Source organism: Mirounga angustirostris, unplaced genomic scaffold, assembly GCF_029215605.1.
Source record: "Mirounga angustirostris isolate CCGP_5_RB_7025 unplaced genomic scaffold, mMirAng1.0.hap1 SCAF_6, whole genome shotgun sequence".
Lineage (NCBI taxonomy): Eukaryota > Metazoa > Chordata > Mammalia > Carnivora > Phocidae > Mirounga > Mirounga angustirostris.
Window position 1 is genome coordinate 128,044,719 of NW_026991714.1, and position 20,134 is coordinate 128,064,852.

The following is a 20,134-nucleotide window of genomic DNA, read 5'->3' on the forward strand; positions in this document are numbered from 1 at the left end:
CAGATAGGATTATTTTGAGAATTCAATTCAATGAAACACATAAAATGCCTGGCCAGTAGTAAGCACTGCATCCTGCCTGGACTCAAGATGGACTCCAGGGGGAGAAGAGGGTCAGGCCAGAAACCTTCAGCTACTCACAGGCAGCACCTTTTATCCCACTCCTGACAGGAAAACCCCTTCCAGCTCTATTAGCCATCCAAATGATTTAGGGTGCTGAGAAGCCCTGCAAATTTGGAGATGAGTTTCCCTAGAATACAAATTAGGAATGACTCGAGGAAACTGTGTCCAGGGGAATGAATTAAATGGGAAAAAGTCTTGGTAGATCAGATACAGTTGCAAATTTTAGGTAGTGACTCCTTTAGCTGCTCCTTGGAGCTCTTATTTATCAAGTGTAGGTTGGGTACCTGTCCCTGTTATTAGGCTCACTGAGGAGCCTATCTATGTCAACTCACCCATTTGTAAAAATAGGGGAAATTACACAGTCACTTTAAAAAAAATACGATTATAATATATAGGTGGAAGAGTTGGGCTAGAAAACTCCCCTGGATTCTTGCATTCTTTCAATGAAAGTTGAATCAATGTTCATTCTTTCAATTAATACTTAGTTGAGCTCCTGACATATGCCAGGTACTATGCTTGGTGTTAGGGAAACCATAGGCAAGCAGGATAAAATCCCTCCTATCTAATAGAGACAGGGGATAATCAAAGAATCACAAATCGTAACAGAGGTAAGTGCCATGAAGAAAACATAAGAGGACTAACATGTGGCTGTGTGCTAGGAATGGCCTAGAGACGTGCAGAAGGCACAGCAATGATGTGGCTAGATGGAGTGCTTGGTCAGGAAACCCAGTTCATTATCCTGAGCACATAGGCTTGGTTTTAGGAACTGGGGAGACAAAGATAAATACAGCACTGTTCCTGGAGAGAGGATGCTCTTTAAAAAAAGTACTATACTATATGATAAATGCTCCACTATGGATATGAATAAAGCACTAGGGAGGCCCAAACAAATAAGGAAGTGATGAATTTTGCCAGGGTGGCTAAAGACTTCCCAGTGGAGTGACATTTGAGCTGGGTTTTGAAGGGCAAGGAGTTCAACAGATGAGAAGAATTATGGAGCTTTGCTGGTAGAGGGAACAGCAGAGCAAAGGCACGTTCAGAGAAAGCTGCAGAAAGGAAAGGCGTCCTGGGACTTGTCTTAAAGTAGCGGTGGGCAATGATTGGTAAGGAGTTCATGGGAGGGTTTCTCATGCCCAAGCCCAAGGCTGTTGGTATTTCCCAGGTAGATCCCTTGATGTGCAAGGCGCAAGGTAAGAAGAGGCGTGAAGGTAAGGCACTCTGCTTTGTGCGTAGGGAGAAGGAAGGTGCACTATTTGTTCCCAGATGGAAAGGAAATGGCCGAAGAATATGATGAGAAGACAGGCGAACTACTTGGTAAGTGACAGGGGCTTCCACTGGGCCCATAGGAACACTTGGGGTGTCCTAAAGCACGGGTAAGCAGTTCTAGCCTGAGGCTTGCGGGAGGAACTGAGCACCAAAGGTGGAAGCCAGGGGAGACTGAGGCCTTCAAGGCAAGATTGTTCCTGAGAATAATGTGAGGTCAGGGCTGGCCACCAGGGGTGGAGTGGGCGGCCGCTTGAGGGGTAAACTCTACCAGACCCCTAGATCAGTGAGTGTGTGAGAAAGTCTTCTGTAGGGAAACTGCTGGGATAGAACTACAGAGAGAGGGGTGCCTGGGGGCTCAGTCGTTACGCATCTGCCTTCAGCTCAGGTCATGATCCTGGGGTCCTGGGATCGAGCCCCGCATCAGGCTCCCTGCTCAGCGGGAAGCCTGCTTCTCCCTCTCCCACTCCCCCTGCTTGTGTTCCCTCTCTCGCTGTGTCTCTGTCAAATAAATAAATAAAATCTTAAAAAAAAAAAAGAACTGTGGAGAGAAGGCAGAATTGGAAGTGGGCCTCTACTCCAGGCTGAGTGGGTAGAGTTAAGGGCAGGCTTTAACTGCAGTTGTTTTGCTTGCTTGTTTGTGTGTTTGTTTGTTTTCTGAAGCCACAGCCGCAGCAGGTACTGGTCCAGGCTCAGAGGCTGCACTGTTAAATTTGACCCTTGCCTTGGAAAATGTCTGAATCAGAGGGGGTCGTGAGTAGAAATGGGGATTTTGCAACATTGTTGTTTTCTTTCCTGCAGCTCTTTTCCTCTAACACTAGTCTCATGAATAGGGGCTCCAGCTCAGATTTCTGGGAATTACTTGATTTGTCCATCCTCTGTGCCCAGGTATGCACATCAGCATTAACGGACTTCCCAGAGCTAGGTGGCTGCTGATTTGACCCAGGGCCTGGGGCTCTCAGCAGTGGGAGTTGGTGTCTTTATTAAGTTCCACCTGAAATGCTAAATCCAATGGTGGAATCATGGCTTGGGTTATTTTCTTGTCATTATTCTTGACTTTAATTTCTTCGTGGGCCTGATCGACAGGTAGTATTGGCAAGGGAATTTCTTTTTCCCTTTTTCTGACAGCTCATAAATGTCTAGAACCAACAACACGGATTACACTGGTTTGCATTTTCTTAGTCTCCAGTCTTAAAATGTGTGTCCTGCGCATGTTCAGTCGCAGAGTGAAGTGTTGATCCCTCCTTATTATGAGCTGCTTGGGTTCCAGTCCCAATTGGTTTAGTCTGGTGCTATTAAAAATCTTGATGTGTTTAGCATATGACACTGATTTGTTGGAAACCAATACAGTAGTAATATCCTCACAATGCATTGTAATTTATAGCGCTCCCAGGGGGTGACAGCCTTGGAATGCCTAACAGGGGCGAGCTTATAAAAGCAGAGGTCACGTGGGCTAAGCACCACCATTGCCAGGCCAGTTCCTTCCCGCAGCCCCCAGCACCACCTCTCTCCTCCATTCAGAGCAAATAACCCACCTAGAGCTGCTGTGGCCATAAAAACAAGCAAACAGATAACCCCCAGCCTCTTCGTTGTGCTTGGATATGAAATTAAAATGAAAAACAAGTTTTGGTACCTTCCTCTGTAGCATCCCACATTAACCTGTCACTTCTCTTGGCAGGTGGGGAATAGACAAGGGCCTACAAACTCCTTTTTTTCTTAAAAGCAGAAATGGAGATTGATAGAACACTGGCTAAACTTTACCTAATAATGATATTAATACCATAACTTTTTTTAGGCATTGTGCTAAGTGCTTTATATGAGTTATCTCACTGAATCATCCTCATTACAGCCTGATGAGGTATGCACTGTTGTCCCCTTTTACAGTAAAAAAAAAATGGAAGCTCTAAGAGGTTAAGCACCTTGCTCAGAATTCCATAGCTGGTTAGTTTCTGAGTTAGGATTTAAGTCTGAGTCTGCCTGGTTAAGAGTCCATGCTGTAATGCACAGCAACATACTATTGGGAGTTGAGAATATTTAATCCTGCTCTCTCTTCTTCTTCTTAAACTTTGTTCCCCCCAGAATGACTGAGAAGGGGCTGGTGGGAGCAGGACAGAGATGGGCAGACAGGAACACCCCACGCAAACCACTGGACCCTTTGAACAGCTGGTCCTTCTCTTACCCATCTCCAACCACTCCACCCTACCCCCACCAGCTGCCCTTGCAAAATTATTAATTTTTAAGTATAAACAATCTCAGGGCCTGAACTAACTTGAGCTCGAGCACTCTCTGAAGTAAAATACGGACAGGGTTGTGATGGCCACAAATGGGAATCGTTTCCATTTTTCCAGCTAACTATACAAATTTGATAATTGGCTAAACTGGTTTTCTGTTAGAGAAACCCAGAAAGTAATTTGCCACTGGTGCATCTGTGTAGCATGGAGTTCTTCCAGTCAGTGTTAATAAGCATAGTGGTGTCATATTTTTTTTCAACAGTCTAATGCTATTCGTTCCCACCCCGCACAATGAGTGCTGTATGTAGTCATAGGGGGAAAACCTGAAGGGCCCTATAACAATGATCGGAACATCAAACCAGCCCCAGAAGGACACAGCATGTCGGGGGGGGGGGGGGGGGGGGGCGCAGAGGCTGAAGGGCAGGCCATCCCCCATTGTTACATTCGGATTACCTTGGATTACCGGCTTAATCTGCTTTGGTATTTGACCGCCAGCCTAACCACCCCAGGCTGCATTTGGAGGATATTGAGCACTTTCATCCCCAAGCACTTCACCGGCTTTATAAATGACCCACTCGATTCCCTTCCGCCTCCTCAGGGATGGGATGCGGCAGCTGTTTAATAGCCACAGAGCAATGTTGCAGTGTTTTAGGGCAGAAAAGAAGAATCCTGCATCCAGTTTAAGCTGCAGGGAGTATTTAGGAAAGGGGAATGTAATTATCCACACTGGAAGCAGGCCATGGCTTGGAGCTTTGGGGAAAGAGCCTGTAGGACCTCCACTTTCCAGCCCACCTGAAAGATGGGGCTTCCTTTCAGCAGTCAAGGACATCAGCCTGCTTCCCGCTGACTCAGGAAGAAGCCCCCAGGCACTGTCTCCTTCACATACTCCCCATCAGACCCCTTAGGGTCATTGAGAGGCTCCTTTCCAAGGACTGGCCCTGGCTCAGCCTCGAGGATGCGACAGCGTCCCAGGGAGCTACCCTCCACACACCAGTTTGGGTTTAACATATAATCAAATCAGAGTGACAGCAGGTGGAAACAGCCCTCTGTTGCTGCAGGAACTGTCCTTGAGTTAGGAACAAAGACAGGACAAGAAAGACAAGACAAAGTGAGTATTTGCACGTGTGCATTCATGCCCATATACATGGGGAAAATAACAAGGACTTCACCAAAACCGTTTATTGGATCTTATAATGGAATGAGTAGGGAGACTTTTTTTTTAAATATACTTTTTAAAAATATATATATATATTTTTTAAGATTTTTTAATTTATTTATCAGAGAGACAGAGGCAGGCAGAGGGAGAAGCAGGCCCCTTGCTGAGCAAGGAGGCCGATGTGGGACTCGATCCCAGGACACTGGGATCATGACCTGAGCTGAAGGCAGACGCTTAACTGACTGAGCCACCCAGGCATCCCAGGGAGACTTTCTTCTACATTCTAGCAAAGAATTTAATCCCAAGGTGTTTTTTTTTTTTTTTTAAAAAAGGGTGGTGAAAGAGCCAGAAGGCTGGCCTCCAGTTAAGCGAGGTATTACACGAATAGATTTGGATATACTCCCAGTCACAGTCCATTCACTTAAGAGAGTAGAAGTATTTGTGAAAAAAAAGTTGCCTGTAAAGCATATTTCCAAGTTTTTACTCTTCCTTATTAATTTTCATTATAAACTTGGAAATGTGTTTCTAGGGAGAATTTTTGGCCCTAAGACATAATAAAATCACACTGCAGAATGCAGCAGACCTTATAAAAGCACATATTCAAGGGAAAATTCTAATTTTACAGCACACTTTTGTGTTCAGCTTGCGTGCCTTACTTGGAGCAGGGAGGGTGTTTGGGTTTGGCACAGCAGCTCCAAAGGTCTCGAAGAAACCCATCCTGAGACTCCGGCTCCAGGTCTCACCCCCCAGCCCAGAAAGAGGAGGGGCCGGGAGCAGCCTCGGCGCACCAGGCACTTTCTGACCTTGTAGCTGCTTACAAGGGCTTCAGGAAGGCTGCTGGCCTTTGGTGGCACTTAGGCTGCCCTCCTAGAGGACGCGGATGCTGCAGGGAGAGAGAGAAGCCCTGGGGTTACAGCTGGGGGTGGGGGGCAGGGAAGGATCCCCTGCTGTGATGGGGGACATGGATGACTGGGGTTCCCAGAATCCTGGCAGGGGTCCTCAGATAATGTCCACTGAACTGGTTTTTTCACTTACAATTGCCATACCGAATGCACCTTACTTGGGGGGAAAAAAAACTTCCGTAAACATGTGGGTTGTAAACCAAGGTAAAATAGAGACAATTGTTTGCATTTTAAAAGAATGATCCTACTCTACAAAAAATACTCACATGAGATCTTCTATAAATAATGCATTTAAAATCTGGTATGTGCCTAACATTTTGTTTAAATACAATTCTGGGGCTGTTCTAAGCCAGGTATACCTGAAATGAGTGAATTTCTGTATTTGGACTTTACAAATCATGAGACAAATCTGCCTGTCAGCTTTCATCTTCTTAATTTATTTTTCCCTTACACATTTGTAGACAGAAAAAAATGCATCTCAGTTCATACCTGTTGGGATCCAAATGTTCCCCGTTACCAGTAGCTCCCCTTTTCCTAACCAGCACATCTCTCCCTTGCTTGAAATCACACCTGGAGGATTCTTAACTCCACTCGATTCCTTTCAGAGCTTTGTTCAATCCCTTTGGTTTGGGTACCCGTGATACGGGCTTTCCAGGTTATCCAGTATCGGAGTGCTCTGCTGGGCGTTGGGCTTTCGGCAGCTGGGAGGTCCTGCTCACATGGACAGAGCTGGTGTAAAGGCCATGCCCCGCCCACTTCTCTCCCCTTCCCATCATCTAATGTGATTCAGCAGGAAGAGCAGAGTCCCTTCCTTCCCAGTAATCCCGTTGCTTCCTTCTCTCCCCAGTGAGAAAGTGGCGAGTGAAAAGTGCCTTGGGAGCCTTGGGCCAATGGCAGATTGAGGTGGGAGAGCCAGCACTCCCAGGAGCAGGGAGCCTGGGGTCTGAATTCATCAAGGAAGACAATGCCAATGTATGTCTATCTGTTAGGTGTCGAGGAGGGGGTGGTGGGAGTGGGCCTGGAGGGCAGACACCATGTCTTATTCACCACCTTGTCTCCCATGCCCACCTGGGCACAGAGTTCTGGAAGTGTTTGCCTGAATGAATACCTATACTTGGGTATGGTCATCCTTGAATGAATGAATGAATGAATGAATGAATGCTTGGCTTGGTCATCCCAGGACAAGGGCTCCAGGCCTGGAATGTCACAGCAACAGCATTGTCAGGGGGGAGCTGTGGGAAGAGCTGAGGGTCTCCTGTTGTGGGCCCCGGGTAGAGCTTTGCAGAGCAGGAAGCCATCCCTTGCTGGCCCTCACCAAGAGTGGTCCTAAGTTGGATTTGCCTTCTGCAGCCCATCTTCATGCGCAAGGACACCAAGATGAGCTTCCAGTGGCGGATTCGAAACCTCCCCTACCCTAAGGATGTCTACAGTGTCTGTGTGGACCAGAAGGAGCGCTGCATCGTTGTCCGAACAACCAACAAAAAGTAAGTGGCATGATGGGCACCTGCCGGCCTGTGGGAGGGCTTCCTCTCCGCAGGACCAGCTTGAATAATGTAATCAGCTCCCTCAGGGCGGGAAATTGGAACAAGGAATGTCTGGTCCGGTAACTGGCACATACTGGGGTTCAACAAATATTTGTTGAATGAGGGGACGAGGAATCACCTGGCCATTAACTTGTGATCGTAGGTGGTTCCTTGATTATTACCTTGACCCCCTGGCTGGATCCAGTCCATGGTGAACTTGGCCTGGTGACATCACTGTCGGGGCTGTCAGGGAGCCGTGGCCTAGAGGGCACACCCAGCTGAGGTGGCAGTTAGAGGACTTAAAGTACTGGTCTGGGGTTAGCCAACCTTATCCCGCCCGGGGCTGACGGGCAATAGGCAGGTACTTTGGCCTCCTGGAAGTCTCTTGCGTTCTGTTTCAGAAGGGGCACCTAACTTCCCTTTATTTCTCTCCTACTGTTCTGCTGGGGGCAGGCAAGGGGAGAGGGAACAGAAGGTGGCCAAGGAGGAGATGTGGTCCAGGCAGGGCTGTTTCTGGGCTGACCATCTTGGAAATGCATTTAGATTTCCAGAGCTCTGACTGATCACAGGAGAACCGTGTTAATGAGCTGGTCTTGACCTGGGCCAGAGGAATTGCAGTATAGGACCAACTCCCATGAAATACAGTTGAGGTATTAAGATGGAAGGTTTTATGAGTGACTGGTCCACACACTGGAGCCACCCAACATGCCTTGTGGGTGCTGAGCTTGGGCCAGAGGTGCCGCCATCCATCCGTTTCATGCAGTCAGGAGGACCCAGCTCCTTGTCCGGCTCCTTGGGGGGTGTGGTGCCGCCTCCCCTCCCAGCTCCCTCAGGTCCGCGAGGCCCACAGGAAAGCTGCACAGCTCCCAGGCTCCCCCGGCGCAGCCTTGGGTTCTGCCCTCTGCTTATGACCCCCATACTCTCTCACTTCGGCAGGGTTAAGGGGATGGGGAAGGGGTGGAGATGAATGAATTAATTTCAAGATTATTGCTCTTCATGTAGCCAGCAGCCCCTGCAGTGGGCCTTGTCTATAAAGTCATAATAATAAGGGTTTGCGTTTATAAAGCACTTTGAAGCCCTCAGATAAAAGGCAGTTTATTCCTGTTATTGTTCTCATCATTAATGGGAGTCAGCGCCTAAAGTGGAATTTAGCAATTTCAGACAACAGAGAAATTGCCTTTAGGAAAACAAATTCTGTGCTTCAGCAAGCATTCCCTGGCGTAAGAGGCCCTGGGTCCAAACTGGGAACAAAAGTGCTTCTGATAGCACTTGAATCTGCAGCCTAGCAGTTTGTAGAGCTGGCTGCTGCCTCCCTTTTGTCCCCCAGAGGTCACTGTCGAATACAGATATCAGGCAGAAATGTGATTACTGGGGAGTGAGAGGAGAGAGGCCAGCTAGCTCACCAAAAAATTCATCTGCGGGCAGATCCTCTGGGTCCCATCTGCTGCACATACCCAGCTGTAGGCGGCGCTGTTGGCCAGGAGCAACATGGCTAGAAGCCCACTCCTGCGCTCGAGGCAGCTGGAGACATTTTTGAACTGATGGGTGAGGCCAGGTGGGATGGAAGTAATGCCCCTAGACGGGACAGGGCCGGGGCTGGATCCCCACAGAGGGGAGAGGAGTATGTGAGTGCCCGCTTCGGAGCCCGCACTGAGCCTCTGGTCCAGTGGCCCTGCCTGGCTCAGCCCAGCCTTCCTCGGGTCCCTCTGCCCAGGGGTAGGAGAAAAAGGCCACTAAACCTTTAACCGGCTCTTTCTTGAGCCTAGTGGCATTTTCATCTCCTACCAGGGGCAGTAATGTGTCTTATACCTTTACTACCACTAATTAAACAACTCAGTGGTTATTCTTTTGAGCAGGATACTGTTTTTTTTTCAGGGTACGTTAAAAATCTGTTTTCTGGGGCGCCTGGGTGGCTCAGTCATTAGCGTCTGCCTTCGGCTCAGGTCATGATCCCAGGGTCCTGGGATCGAGCCCCGCATCAGGCTCCCTGCTCAGCGGGAAGCCTGCTTCTCCCTCTCCCACTCCCCCTGCTTGTGTTCCCTCTCTCGCGGTCTCTCTGTCAAATAAAATCTTGAAAAAAAAAATCGTCACACCATCCAGTGTTGGGCAGGGTACATATTTTCATTCTTGTGTTATATCGTAATGATTATATAAATGTGTCTGTAAAGTCAGTGTGATGAGCTGACTTGCAAAGGGAAAGTTAGCGACAGTCTAGCTGCCCGGACATCTGCAGTATCCACACCATGGCATCTCTGATTTGCCTTCTTCCATTACCTGCTAGTTCTGTGCCTGCCTGAGTTCTAATATTCTGGAATGTGGTTACTAGTAAAAGCCAATGTTCCTTGTCCATACCTGCCTTGTCCCTGAAGGACTGGGTTGGTCACTTTTCTGGAAAGGATTGATTCCAATGTATCATGTCCTTGGCCTCATGTATTAGTGAGGGGATGAATCAGGGAAGAAAGTGCTTTTCCAGGATCCCAGTGTGGTACTGCCTGTTCCTGATAAGAGTGTGCAGAAAGAAGATTCTTAGCCTCAGACTAGAAGCTGGCAGCCATTAAGTGGAATGGACAAGGGCACTGGAGTGGGAAGGGGTTGGCTTAAATCTGACCTCTGCCACGTACTAACTGTAGTATTTTGGGCAAGGCTTCCTCACACAGGAGAATACTCATACCCACCTCACAGACTGTTTGGGCAATTTGATGAAATCATATGTATACAAACGTCCGGGACAATGGCTGGCCTGAAGCATGTCTTCAGCAATTCTTTGGAAATTAGAACTTGGCTGATTAGACACTGGTAACATTAACACTGGGAGGTGTTAATAGGCATCACTAGAAAAAAAGGATTCCGTGGTCAAATAAATTTAGGGAACTGGATTAAACAAGTTTCTCTTTGGTGAATGTGCATTGTGAGTCCAGGAAGGGCTGCTGTAGGCAGGGATGATCGGCTTGCCTGGAGCTGTGATGTTTAAGAAAGAAGGAAGGTTTGCCTACTGCTTTTCTAAGGGCGGGACTGGCTAGAGGCTCCTCAGGCCCAGTCTTGCCAAACCCGTGTGCGGGTGTGCAGGGCGCCCCGGAGCTGTGTGTGGGGCACGGCCCGTGTAACTCTCCACAATGGCCCTGCTTCTGCTTTTCAGCCTCTCCTCCGAGTCTGTCTCCAGAGGCCTGGCCTCTTGTGTTCTTTCTCAGTTCACTGCAAAGAATAGGTTGGGAAACAACTGGAAATTGGGAAGAGGATACAGCAGAGAGCAGTGGGGTCATTTCTGTGTATGACTGTGGGTCATTTCTGAAGTAGCCCAAGTGAAGGAGCCATCCTTTCAGCACAGTTTGGGGGGAGGTACAGAGTTGGCCTCTTCTGGTCCCTTTGACAGTGACTTAAAGTTCATCTCGTTCATCTAGTTCGGTGACTAAAGTTCATTCAGCTCCTTTATTGGAGGAAGGCATCTGGAGGAAGAAACCGGGGCCCAGAAGTGAAGTGGCCTGCCCAGGGTCACAGGCCAGGACCAGAGTTGTCCTGAGAGCCTTTGCTTCCCCATGTCTTTCGAAAACTTCTGACCTTCAGAAAGGAAAGCCACTGTGTTAGAGTACCTGGAGGACCTGCAGGGTCATTGGATCCTAAGGGAGATCCCCCCATATCTGCTCCGTCCTTGGACAGCAGGGAACCTAGACCAGGGGTCTGTTACTTGGAGGAGTGTGTGTGGAGAGATGGAGGGTCAGGAGATTTGGGGTATTACTACTTGTAATAAGGGCTTCTCCAGTGACCAGTTTTGTGACTCCAGCAAGATACCTATCTGTATCTCCGTTTTCTCTTTTGTGAAAGAGGATAATAAAAGCAACCAGCCTGAGGGGGTTGCTTTGAGGATTCGATGTGTGTGGAGCAGTGCCTGGCCCCACTAAGCATTAACAAACATCCCCTTTCATTGTGTGACTGAGGCTGAGAACAGTAGTAGGAGATGGGAACAGGGGAGTGTCACGTGTCTGCCAAAAGCCCAGGAACCGCTGCACTATGAGGGCCTAGCTTTCAGCAGAAACACAAGCTCTCCTCAGGCAGAGATAGGGCCTTCTTTCTTCTTCATCTTTAAATCCCCAGCTCATAGCTCAAGGCCTAGGACACAGTTGATGCCTAAAGACGTGTTTGCTGCCCCCTCAGGGTTGCCTGAGGCTGAGTGTTCTTTTCCAGAAGCACAGTGTGTCCCTCTCTAGTCCAGGTGCCAGTGAGAAAGTCAAGTGTGGTTCCTCGCAGGGTGAACCCCAAGGCCAGGGGACGGAGGTGAGAAGGGGCTGGGCTGCACCCCTGAGGAGGGGAAGCAGATGTCCCAGACTCCCTTGAACACTGCCCATCAAAGTTGTGTAACCTCAGCCAGTAAACTAAATCCATTAGAACAGACTCAAGACAAAGAGCATCCACACTCACTCTGCCTCCATCCCCCTCGCCTCCTAGTGACAGGTGTGGGCGGAGGCCAAGCCCCCTGGGTTTCTCTTTTCAGTCCCAGTGCCCCAGCCGGCACCCCTCTGAGGGTACCCAGGCGTGTCCCTGTCCCACGTGGAGCACAAGCCAGGCAGGCAGAAACGATGGCCCCACGCTCTGCACGGTGAGGCTCACGCAGGCCCCGCTGCGTCGGCTAGGCTGCGCGCGTGCCCGGGCTGCTTCTCTCCCAGTTCTGCTGCTTGTGTATATTTGCAGGGAAGATGTTAACACTTCCTAACAAGCCTTTGTGTTCATCTAATCTCTGCTGTTTAACCTTTGACTCCCCCCTATTATCAGTGTCTGCCACCTTTGCTGGCCAGCCCAAGGGCCCCAGGAAGAGCCCTCAGCCTGGCCAGCTAGGAGGAGGATGAGGCCGCATTCCACCCCGGTTTTGCAGGCAGATGGATCGCCTTTCCCTGGGGCAGAGCTTTGGGAAATAAAGCAAGCTTGTGGTGCCATTAGGATCCCCCAGCCCCCACTCCTTTTGAACTGTCAGCCTTTAAGTAAACATTCTTCTCCTGCTGTGGGTCCCAGCACCTTGGCGGGGAGCGGAGAACCTGGGAGGAGAGGGGCCCTGAGCGCCTCCGCTGAACTCCCGGGGATTTGGATAGGAGAGCAGGGCAGAAGTGCTGCATTGATGTCAACTCTGAGTCCCTGGGGCAGCGGGGCTTTTGAAGTGGACCCGGAGTAGCTGTCACCACCAGGCCCAGGCCCCTCTGAAGTAGTCAAAGCCCCGTCCGCTCCAGGCCCCTGACTGGAATTTGTGTGTACCTGCCCGCAGCATTTCCCTTCCCAGCCCACAGCCCCACAGCGGCAGGGGGGATGCCAGGCCTGGGGAGCAGGTCTGCTGGCCACTGGCTGAGGCCCCGGGCTCCACTTGCACCAGGTTAGACGCCACACAGGCCTGCTGCTAGAGGAGGCGCTCTTGGTGACAAGCACCTGACCGGGAGCAAGGAGCTGGGTCCCGACTCCACGGACAGCTGGCCATGAAGCCAGGCGAGACCCGTTACCTCCCGCTTCGGTAAAGGTCAGATTTCCTGTAGAATGAAGTCCAGTTGTATACATCTGGGCTAGGTATTGCTCTCTGGGTTTTTTGGGTTTGTTTTTACTAAAAAGGATCATTAATCTCTGGACTGGCCCTTACAGATGATAGGGATTGTGTGTGAAAATGGAGGGGGGACGTTTCAGGGCCAGCAAAGTAGTCCAGAGATCCAGCTTCTGAGATGAGTCATGTGGTTTGTCCTCCTAGATTTCTCTTTGTGGATGTACTTCTCTCTGGCCTACAAGAGGAGTCAGGCCCACAGGGCCTTGAAAGACCCCAAGAGAGGGAAAAAGTAGCTGGGGCCTTCAGAGAAAGTTGCATGTAAATGGCAACTCTTGGTCCCCAGCTTTGGGGAACAGCCCTAGCCAGATTTATTCTGTCCCTTGTTAGCATACATGTTCCCGTGTTCTTGGGGTAGAGCGGAGGCCAGGAGTCACTCTAATCCCTGGTCTAATCAAGGAACCATGACGGGTCCTGCCCTTCCACTGCTGGCTTCGCCAAAACGCCTTTCATTCATACTGATGTTCTAACTGGCTTCCCTTCTTCCTCTTTGGCTCTGTGGAAAGTGTGGAAGAACAGTGTAGAAAGTTGGCACCAGAGGGCCTGCTGCCCAGTTGCTGGGGGTCACTTTGCTGGATGTGCCGATGACCTCTTGGTGTTCCCACAGGTACTACAAGAAGTTCTCCATTCCTGACCTAGACAGATACCAGCTACCTCTGGATGAGTCCTCGCTGAGCTTTGCTCATGCCAACTGCACCCTGATCATCTCTGTAAGATTTACCCAGACTTCTTGGCCACTGAATCAGGGAGACACTCCTCCTTTCCCTGCCATTTCCCATCCCATAGGAGTCCCCGGTTCCAGCCCCAACACCTGGCCTGTGCTTGCTAGAGAACAGGCACCTCTCCTTCAGGGTGGGGGGGCTCAGCTGATCTTAGAAGTCACAGCTGGAAGAAGACAGAGGGTGACATGGAGGGATGGAAATCACAGGCCTGGGATTCTGGTGGAAGGCTCCTATCCAGTCATGTGACCTTGAGCAAATCATTCAGCCTTGCAGGCATCAGTTTCCTCATTTTCAAATAATGGGATCAGAGGAGGCCCGGAGTGTGTATGTAGGGAGGGGAGATGTGGCTGAATGATGTGCTCTTCCTGGTTCCATCCACAGTACCAGAAGCCAAAGGAGGTCCTGGCGGCTGAGTCAGAGCTTCAGAAGGAGCTAAAGAAAGTGAAGACGGCCCACAGCAGTGACGGGGACTGTAAGACCCAGTAGCAGAGCATCCCTGAGCCTGCCCTTCCGGCAGCATGGCGGGTGGGTGAGGCTCTTCTGGACTTTGTGGCTTGGGCCACCCCCTTTCTGGTGCAGGGGTATGTCCTCTCTTCCATGAGCTATCCAGGCTCTGTGAGAACTGGGCCTTGGGGGTGCTCCTAGCCCCCATATCATGGTCTGATCTCCCAAGTAAAGTCATTCTGAGTCACTGTTGAGGGGCTGCCCTTTTGTCCACCCTCTATGCTGTCACCAGGGAGGGTGCTGGTGAGGACATTCCCTTCTCTCCTCCTCAGGGACCTTCAACATCAAAGGCTTCAACAAGCCTTTCACATAAAGGGAAGCCCTGAGCCTAGCGCTAGCGGGGGGTGCATCTTCCCCATCCTGTTTGCATAAATTCAGAGGGACACTAGGCTGGCAGAGACCCTGGTCTTAGCTTTCAGAAGGGCCCAGATGAGCTCCCCACAGTAAGGGGAGGTAAGGTAAAGAAGGTTTTGAAATACAGAAACCTTAAAAGCAGCCCAGGAGATTAAGACATTGTGGATGTAAAGGCAGAAGGAGGGTTGTATCATTGCAAAGAGTGTGGGTGTGTTAGAGTAGTGTGAAGAAGGGTTACTGCAGATGGGGAGTAGCTTAGCTCCCCAACAGCGCAGAGCCCTTCCACAGTCCTCTACCCCACAGGTGACACCCACCCACCACCGGGGCAAAGGGGTGAGTGGTAATGAGAGGTTTGGTCTTTGGGACACTGAGCCATGAGGCTGGTCTTACCCTTTCCCCAACATGCCCATCCTCATGTTTGAAGATGTCGGTCCCCTCTTAGGGCCTCCCAGGACTCCCCAGCCAGAGAGGAACTGGATCTGTGAACAATCAAGCTTTATTTTTACAAAAATGAACATGGTAGCATGTCTTAGCAGCCGGCCTGAGACTGGGCTGGCTTAGGACTCACTCAAAACTGCTAGCCTCCCTTTGTCCTTCCTCAGGTTCAAAGCAAGACCAGGCCACAGTGCCTCAGGAATGAGCCCCAAGAGCTTGGTCAAGGGTGGGGACTGAGGAGGTAGGGGCCACAGCAGAGGATTGGCAGCCTCACCCCTCCTTCCAAGGAAGGGGCAGAAAGGGACCAACTGGGATGGCTGGAGCCCCTCACCTCACTCTAAGCTATCATGGCTCTAAGAAGGGGCGAGGTACAGGGCAGGCCTGTCCAGACCAGATCCTTGCTCTGGCCAACAGGGAAGCAAGGCCCGGCCAGGCTCAGCCATTCCCTCAAAGCAGCAGATCCCTTCTCTCCAATTAGTTCCTTGGGGGGGGCACCCCCAAATTCCCGGGAGTCAGCAGCCTTTACCTGACGGTGCCCAAGCACTGTGGTGACAGGTCTAGGAGCACAGGCACGGCGGGGGCGGAGGCATCCCTGCACCCTCCAGGCGGAGAGGTCCCTGAGTAGCTGGCTTCCCTGGCCCGCAGGCCGGGGTGGCCCCGTCACGGGTTCTGGAAGTCCAGGACGTGGAGGTTGTAGGAGAGCGCGGCATAGAGATGCTTGGTGGTGAAGCGCAGGCAGTACACAGGGCTGCTGAGCGGGGTCGAGGTCAGCGGGAAGGCCTGCAACCGAGGGCGGAGCCCTAACCTCAGCTGCCTGGGCCCAGCGCAGACTCCCCCGCCTTCTCCAGGCACCCCCGCTCCCAGATCCAGCCCCTAATAAGGGGGTGTGAGGTGTGCGGTGCGCTTACGTGGAGGCAGGCCCTCTGGCGCCGGTCCCACAGCCGCACGACCCCGTAGTAGGAGGACCCAGTAGCCAGCAGGTGGTTCCCATCGGTCTGCAGGCAGTACAGGGTGCTGTCGTGGGGCTCCTCCCACTCCATGACACACTTCCTGTCCGGGAATCGGCCATCAGAGGGAGGGTCAGGGTGCCCTCCACCCCAGCTTCCACAGGGGCCTTAGAAATCCATTCTGGCCGGGAGACAGAAGCTGAATCACCGGACTCTTTCGAAGCCAGACTTAATTCGGGGAAAGCCGCCTCTGGAAAGGGCTCCTTCTCGCCAATGCCCGAACCCCAGGCCCGATGAGGCCCTCCTCGTCTGTGCTTCATACTGCTGGCTGTGTGTCACAGGACTTGGGCGGCAGGGCAGAAAGAAAGGCAGGATGCTGAGGGATAGGACCCTGACGACTCCCCGGGCTCTTAATCAGCGCCTGGTGGCTACGGTCTCCCAGGCCATGGGACCAGGGCCGCCGACGGGGAGCCCAAGCTTGACCTGACCCTGCTGGCTGCCACTCCTAGCCTCCAGCTGGAGGGCCCGGGACTGCCGCACACTCACCGGACGCTGGCTCGGAGGTCCCAGTAGCGAACGTAGGTGTCATAGCCACAGGACAAGAGTGTGGACGGGGACTCATACATGACATCCAACACCCCAGCCCCTGGGGGGAAGTCACTGCCCAGGTGCATCATTAGCTGCCCACTGGGGAGAGAACAAAGGGGCAGAGGATGAGAGACTGTCCGCCTCGGTCCCCACACCAGCTTTTAACCTAATGGCCTCAGTCCCTGGGGAAACGCAGCTCCCCGCCCCCCCCCCCCGCCCAAGCTAAGATCAGGCTCCCTTAGGAAGGAGCCAAGGGAAGAAATGGCCCAGGATGCCCACCCTGTCACCCCAGTCGCCGTGCTGCCCCTCCCGCAGCTAAAGGCCACCATCGGCCCGCAGCCCCTGCCTGCATCACAGCTGCTCGCTGCCTGGCCACTGCCCCTCGGGGAGGAAGCATGGGCCTCACGGACGGGCCGGCCCCCCTCCCGTGCGCACACACACACTTGGTTACTTTATAGTTCTTGATCCTGCAGGTCATGCAGTTCTGAGCTGCCTGAGTCCAATGCCTTAATTCCTGCCTGTAATCTGGGGCTCAAACCTCATTGGGGATAAAGACCACACAAAGGGAGAAGGGGAGTCCCAGGAGATGTTAAAACAAGTAAACACCTTTGTGTCTGGGGAGAAAAATCGCTGAGAAAGCAGCTTAGCGGGCCGGTCCCCGGTGTTCCTGGCCCGGCTGGCCCCCAGCCCGGGGCTAGCACGCCTGTGTGATCACAGCCCCCAGCCTGCTGGGCTCCAGCGTGCTCCCCCAGCCTCGCCCCTCCCGGTGGCCGAGAGCAGATTACTGAGAAGAACAATTTCTTTGTGACTGTGTAATTCCCTCCGTGACCGCGGCAGTGGGCAGACCCCTCGCCCTGATGCCAGACCCTTAGCAACCATGTAGGGGGGCCTTCTGGCCCTAGCAACTACCCCTCAACATCAAGTGCACCCGCTAATCCCTGTGGCTAGGGAACGGGGAGAAGCAGGGAGTTTCTGCAGAATGACCGGGGCGGGGGGTGGGGGGATGAAGGAGAAGAGGGGCACCCTCCAGGCCTGATCCAGCACTTTCACCCAAGAGATGCTGGGCTCTCTTCCCTGGCAGGACAGGAGAAGCAAGGCCATGAACACTTCCCAAGGACACCCAGGTAAAGGGCCCCGGCAGTGGGAGGGAGGACGCCACAATCTCACAAGCAGTGTTCACCAAAGGGCTGAGGCAGATGCTACCAGCCCCAAGTGAAAGCAGACTTCAGTCCCAGGCCTTCCAGCTCACACGGACTCTGACCCTCAACATCCCTCCTCCCCAGTGCAGCCACCATCTTCCCCAGAAGCTGAAGGAATAGAAGAGGCAGCCTGGGGTTCCCTTCTACCTTTCCCCTCGAGCCCTGGGCAATGAGGTGACCCCCAGCAAGGGACACTGTTGCGGTCAGTGGGAGGTCAGGCCCTAAGTCAGCACCCTGGCCCCCAGCCTCCTTGGGGAGATATTCCTCTTTCTGTCTGAGGTAGAAGGTAAGCCTCTGTGGTGGGGGACCCTGAGAGGGATCAGGCAGAAGGCTACCACCCACAGATCAGCATCTCCTAGAGATCACTGACCTTGGCTCCCAGGAAGGGCCACCAGCCATGACTGACCCACCCCGGGCAGGCCAGAGTCCTAAAAGGAGTCCGTGCCGCCCCCCACCCACCTCTCTTTTACAGCTACTTCTGGACATTTGTGCACACCCGGGTAGGGGGCTGTTTGGCTCCACAGTTCTCCCTCCTTCCAGATTTGGGGGCCCTGCCCCTTCCATTAGTGAGGCCTTCAGGAATGACTGAGGAGCTCTCCCCTTTAATCTGCAGAAGTAATTTCATGTTTGTTTGAAATAGAAGATGAAAGGCGGTGGGGGTTGGGGGCGTGAAGCCCAGCATGGCTCTGCCTGCCCACCCCCGGTCCCAGGGCTCAGAGGGAAAGACAGCCGGGCACCCGGGGGCTGGACAGGGGCAGCGGCGTCGGGACCGGCAGCATCAGGGCGATACCCAGACCAAGTTGCCACGCTGGGCCCCCGTCCCAGCATCCAAGCCACCCCTGGAAAGGGTCCTGCCAGTGTCTGCGACAAGAAACAGAACCCTGCCCGCCGGGGGAAACCTGAGGGCCAGAGTGAGCACCAGCCTCCCTGAGGCCAGCCCAAGTCCCGCAGCCCCTTGTCCGCTGGCCCAGCCTGGCCCGAGACAGAAAAGTTTCTTTCTGCGGCTGCCCGGTGCTCCAATTCTCTGAAACGGCCACACACACTTCAAATGGGCCAATAAAAAGATACAATTTCTTTTGCCTCTGGGCCTGGGACCCTCACAACTCTGCTGTGCGGTGCCCGGGAGGTGAAGTCCAGGGCCTCCGCGGACCCAGCTGGCTCTGGGAAAGGGCCCGTCTCTCCGAACAGTGGCCCAGCGCCGCCATGGGAGCCCTGCTGGGGCTTTGATTTGGGAAAACAAACAGAAATGGCACCGTGGGCCCTTCATGGCCCCCACCCCAAGACCAATTTAACTAGAAAACTCTAGCTCAACAGCTCTGGGGAAGGGAGCAAGATCGGCCCAACAATAGCCTCAAACTTTGGGGGAAAGGGGGACAAAACAGGCTGTCTGTCTCCTCAGCCCCTCCTCTCGGGCTCCTTTTCTTCCTGCAAGTGTGTTCTTGTAAAAACGATTAGATTGCAATTTGTATAACATGGTGACCCCCAAATTCAGACGTTTCACCCCTTTTCTCTGGAAAGAATGTCAAGAATGCTTCTCGGCCTCTCACCGTGGGGGGCGCGAGGGGGGGTGCAGAGCCTTGGCTGTCGCACAACTTGTGTGGGAACAGGACTGCCCCTCAGAGTCCCGGGCCAAGACGGCAGCAAGGGCCGGCTCTGTCACTACCGAGGGCCAGACAAAAAGTCCATTCCCTTACAACTCCTGCACACAAAGCCTGGGCCTCCAGGAGCCACTGGGGGCTGGGTGGGGGGGGGCGCCTCCACACCCCAGCCTCTCCCGAGCCTGACTCCAGCAATTCTCTTTCCACCCAGGGAAAGATAAAGACAGATGGGGCCACCCCTGTGAGCTTGATGAACGAGCGCAGGCCAGGGAGGGCAGCCTGAAGGAGGCCGGGCTGCGTGCCGCGTTCTCCGGGAGGCCCCAGAGTACCTGGGCGGGAAGAACAAGCAGAGGGCGGCCTCAGCGCAGGGACTTGGGGTGAGCAGGTGAGGGAACCGGGGCTCCCACCCTGCTGCACAGCGATTCCAGCTCAAGGGAAGAGGGAGCCCAGGGAGGAGCTTCCTGACAGAAGGAAATCTAGTAAGACAAGGACCCCTCCATCACCATCTTTAGGGGACATCTAGGGACAGCTAACTGGAGGTAGGTGTTGGCCCTGAAGACCCAGACGTCCCAGTTGGGAGGGCCCCTCCCTCTCCTGCTCTGGGCCTTGCCGAGCTGCAAGCCAGTGGCCACCCTGTCCCGAGTCCGCTCATCCCAGCCTCCACCTGCCTCCCTGCCCGGCCTGCCTCTGCTCCCGACACAAGCCACAGCCTGCAGGAAGTCCCCCTGTGCTAGAGGGCCCCGAGCTAGGAGAAGCCAGATCCCCGTCCCACCTCCCGGCCTGCACCTACGAATACCTGTGGCCCCCACACCCCTTAACAGCCACTGTTAACACACGGGGTTCCCATCCTCGGCGGGGCCTGGTCTGTGCTCGGGACAGAGGATGTTCCCTGGAGATCCTAGAAGTTCTTGCTCCTCCGCCTGGCATGTATGTGTGACCCTAAGACGCAACAGTGGCTTTCAGGGGACGGCAAGGATGGAAGAGTGACACACAGTTCACCTTCCCGCAGGTCGGCTCCCGGGG

At 53.0% G+C, this 20,134-nt stretch overlaps 2 protein-coding genes across 10 annotated transcripts in view; one reads left to right on the forward strand and one right to left on the reverse strand.

The window, feature by feature from the left end:
- The window catches only part of DPCD (deleted in primary ciliary dyskinesia homolog (mouse)), an 18,419-nt gene extending 4,238 nt beyond the window's left edge, over nt 1–14,181 (forward strand). The window contains exons 2-6 of one of the 4 annotated variants that reach the window (XM_045878668.3): nt 1,354–1,434; nt 6,520–6,644; nt 7,023–7,156; nt 13,372–13,474; nt 13,868–14,181. In XM_045878668.3, the coding sequence (XP_045734624.1) occupies nt 1,354–1,434; nt 6,520–6,644; nt 7,023–7,156; nt 13,372–13,474; nt 13,868–13,972 (548 nt within the window). In that variant the 3' untranslated portion in view covers nt 13,973–14,181. Of the gene's footprint in view, nt 1–1,286; nt 1,311–1,353; nt 1,435–6,519; nt 6,645–7,022; nt 7,157–11,681; nt 11,791–13,371; nt 13,475–13,867 lie in introns of those variants that run through there. The other 3 variants (XM_064595196.1, XM_064595197.1, XM_045878669.3) reach the window with 3 other exon arrangements.
- The window catches only part of FBXW4 (F-box and WD repeat domain containing 4), a 92,860-nt gene continuing 76,464 nt past the window's right edge, over nt 3,739–20,134 (reverse strand). For 3 of the 6 annotated variants that reach the window (XM_045878666.3, XM_064595188.1, XM_064595187.1), the window contains 3 exons: nt 16,273–16,413; nt 15,688–15,829; nt 14,823–15,559 (listed from right to left, as the gene is read on the reverse strand). In XM_045878666.3, coding sequence (XP_045734622.2) covers nt 15,440–15,559; nt 15,688–15,829; nt 16,273–16,413 — 403 coding nt within the window. In that variant the 3' untranslated portion in view covers nt 14,823–15,439. The other 3 variants (XR_008506390.2, XR_006791367.3, XM_064595189.1) reach the window with 3 other exon arrangements.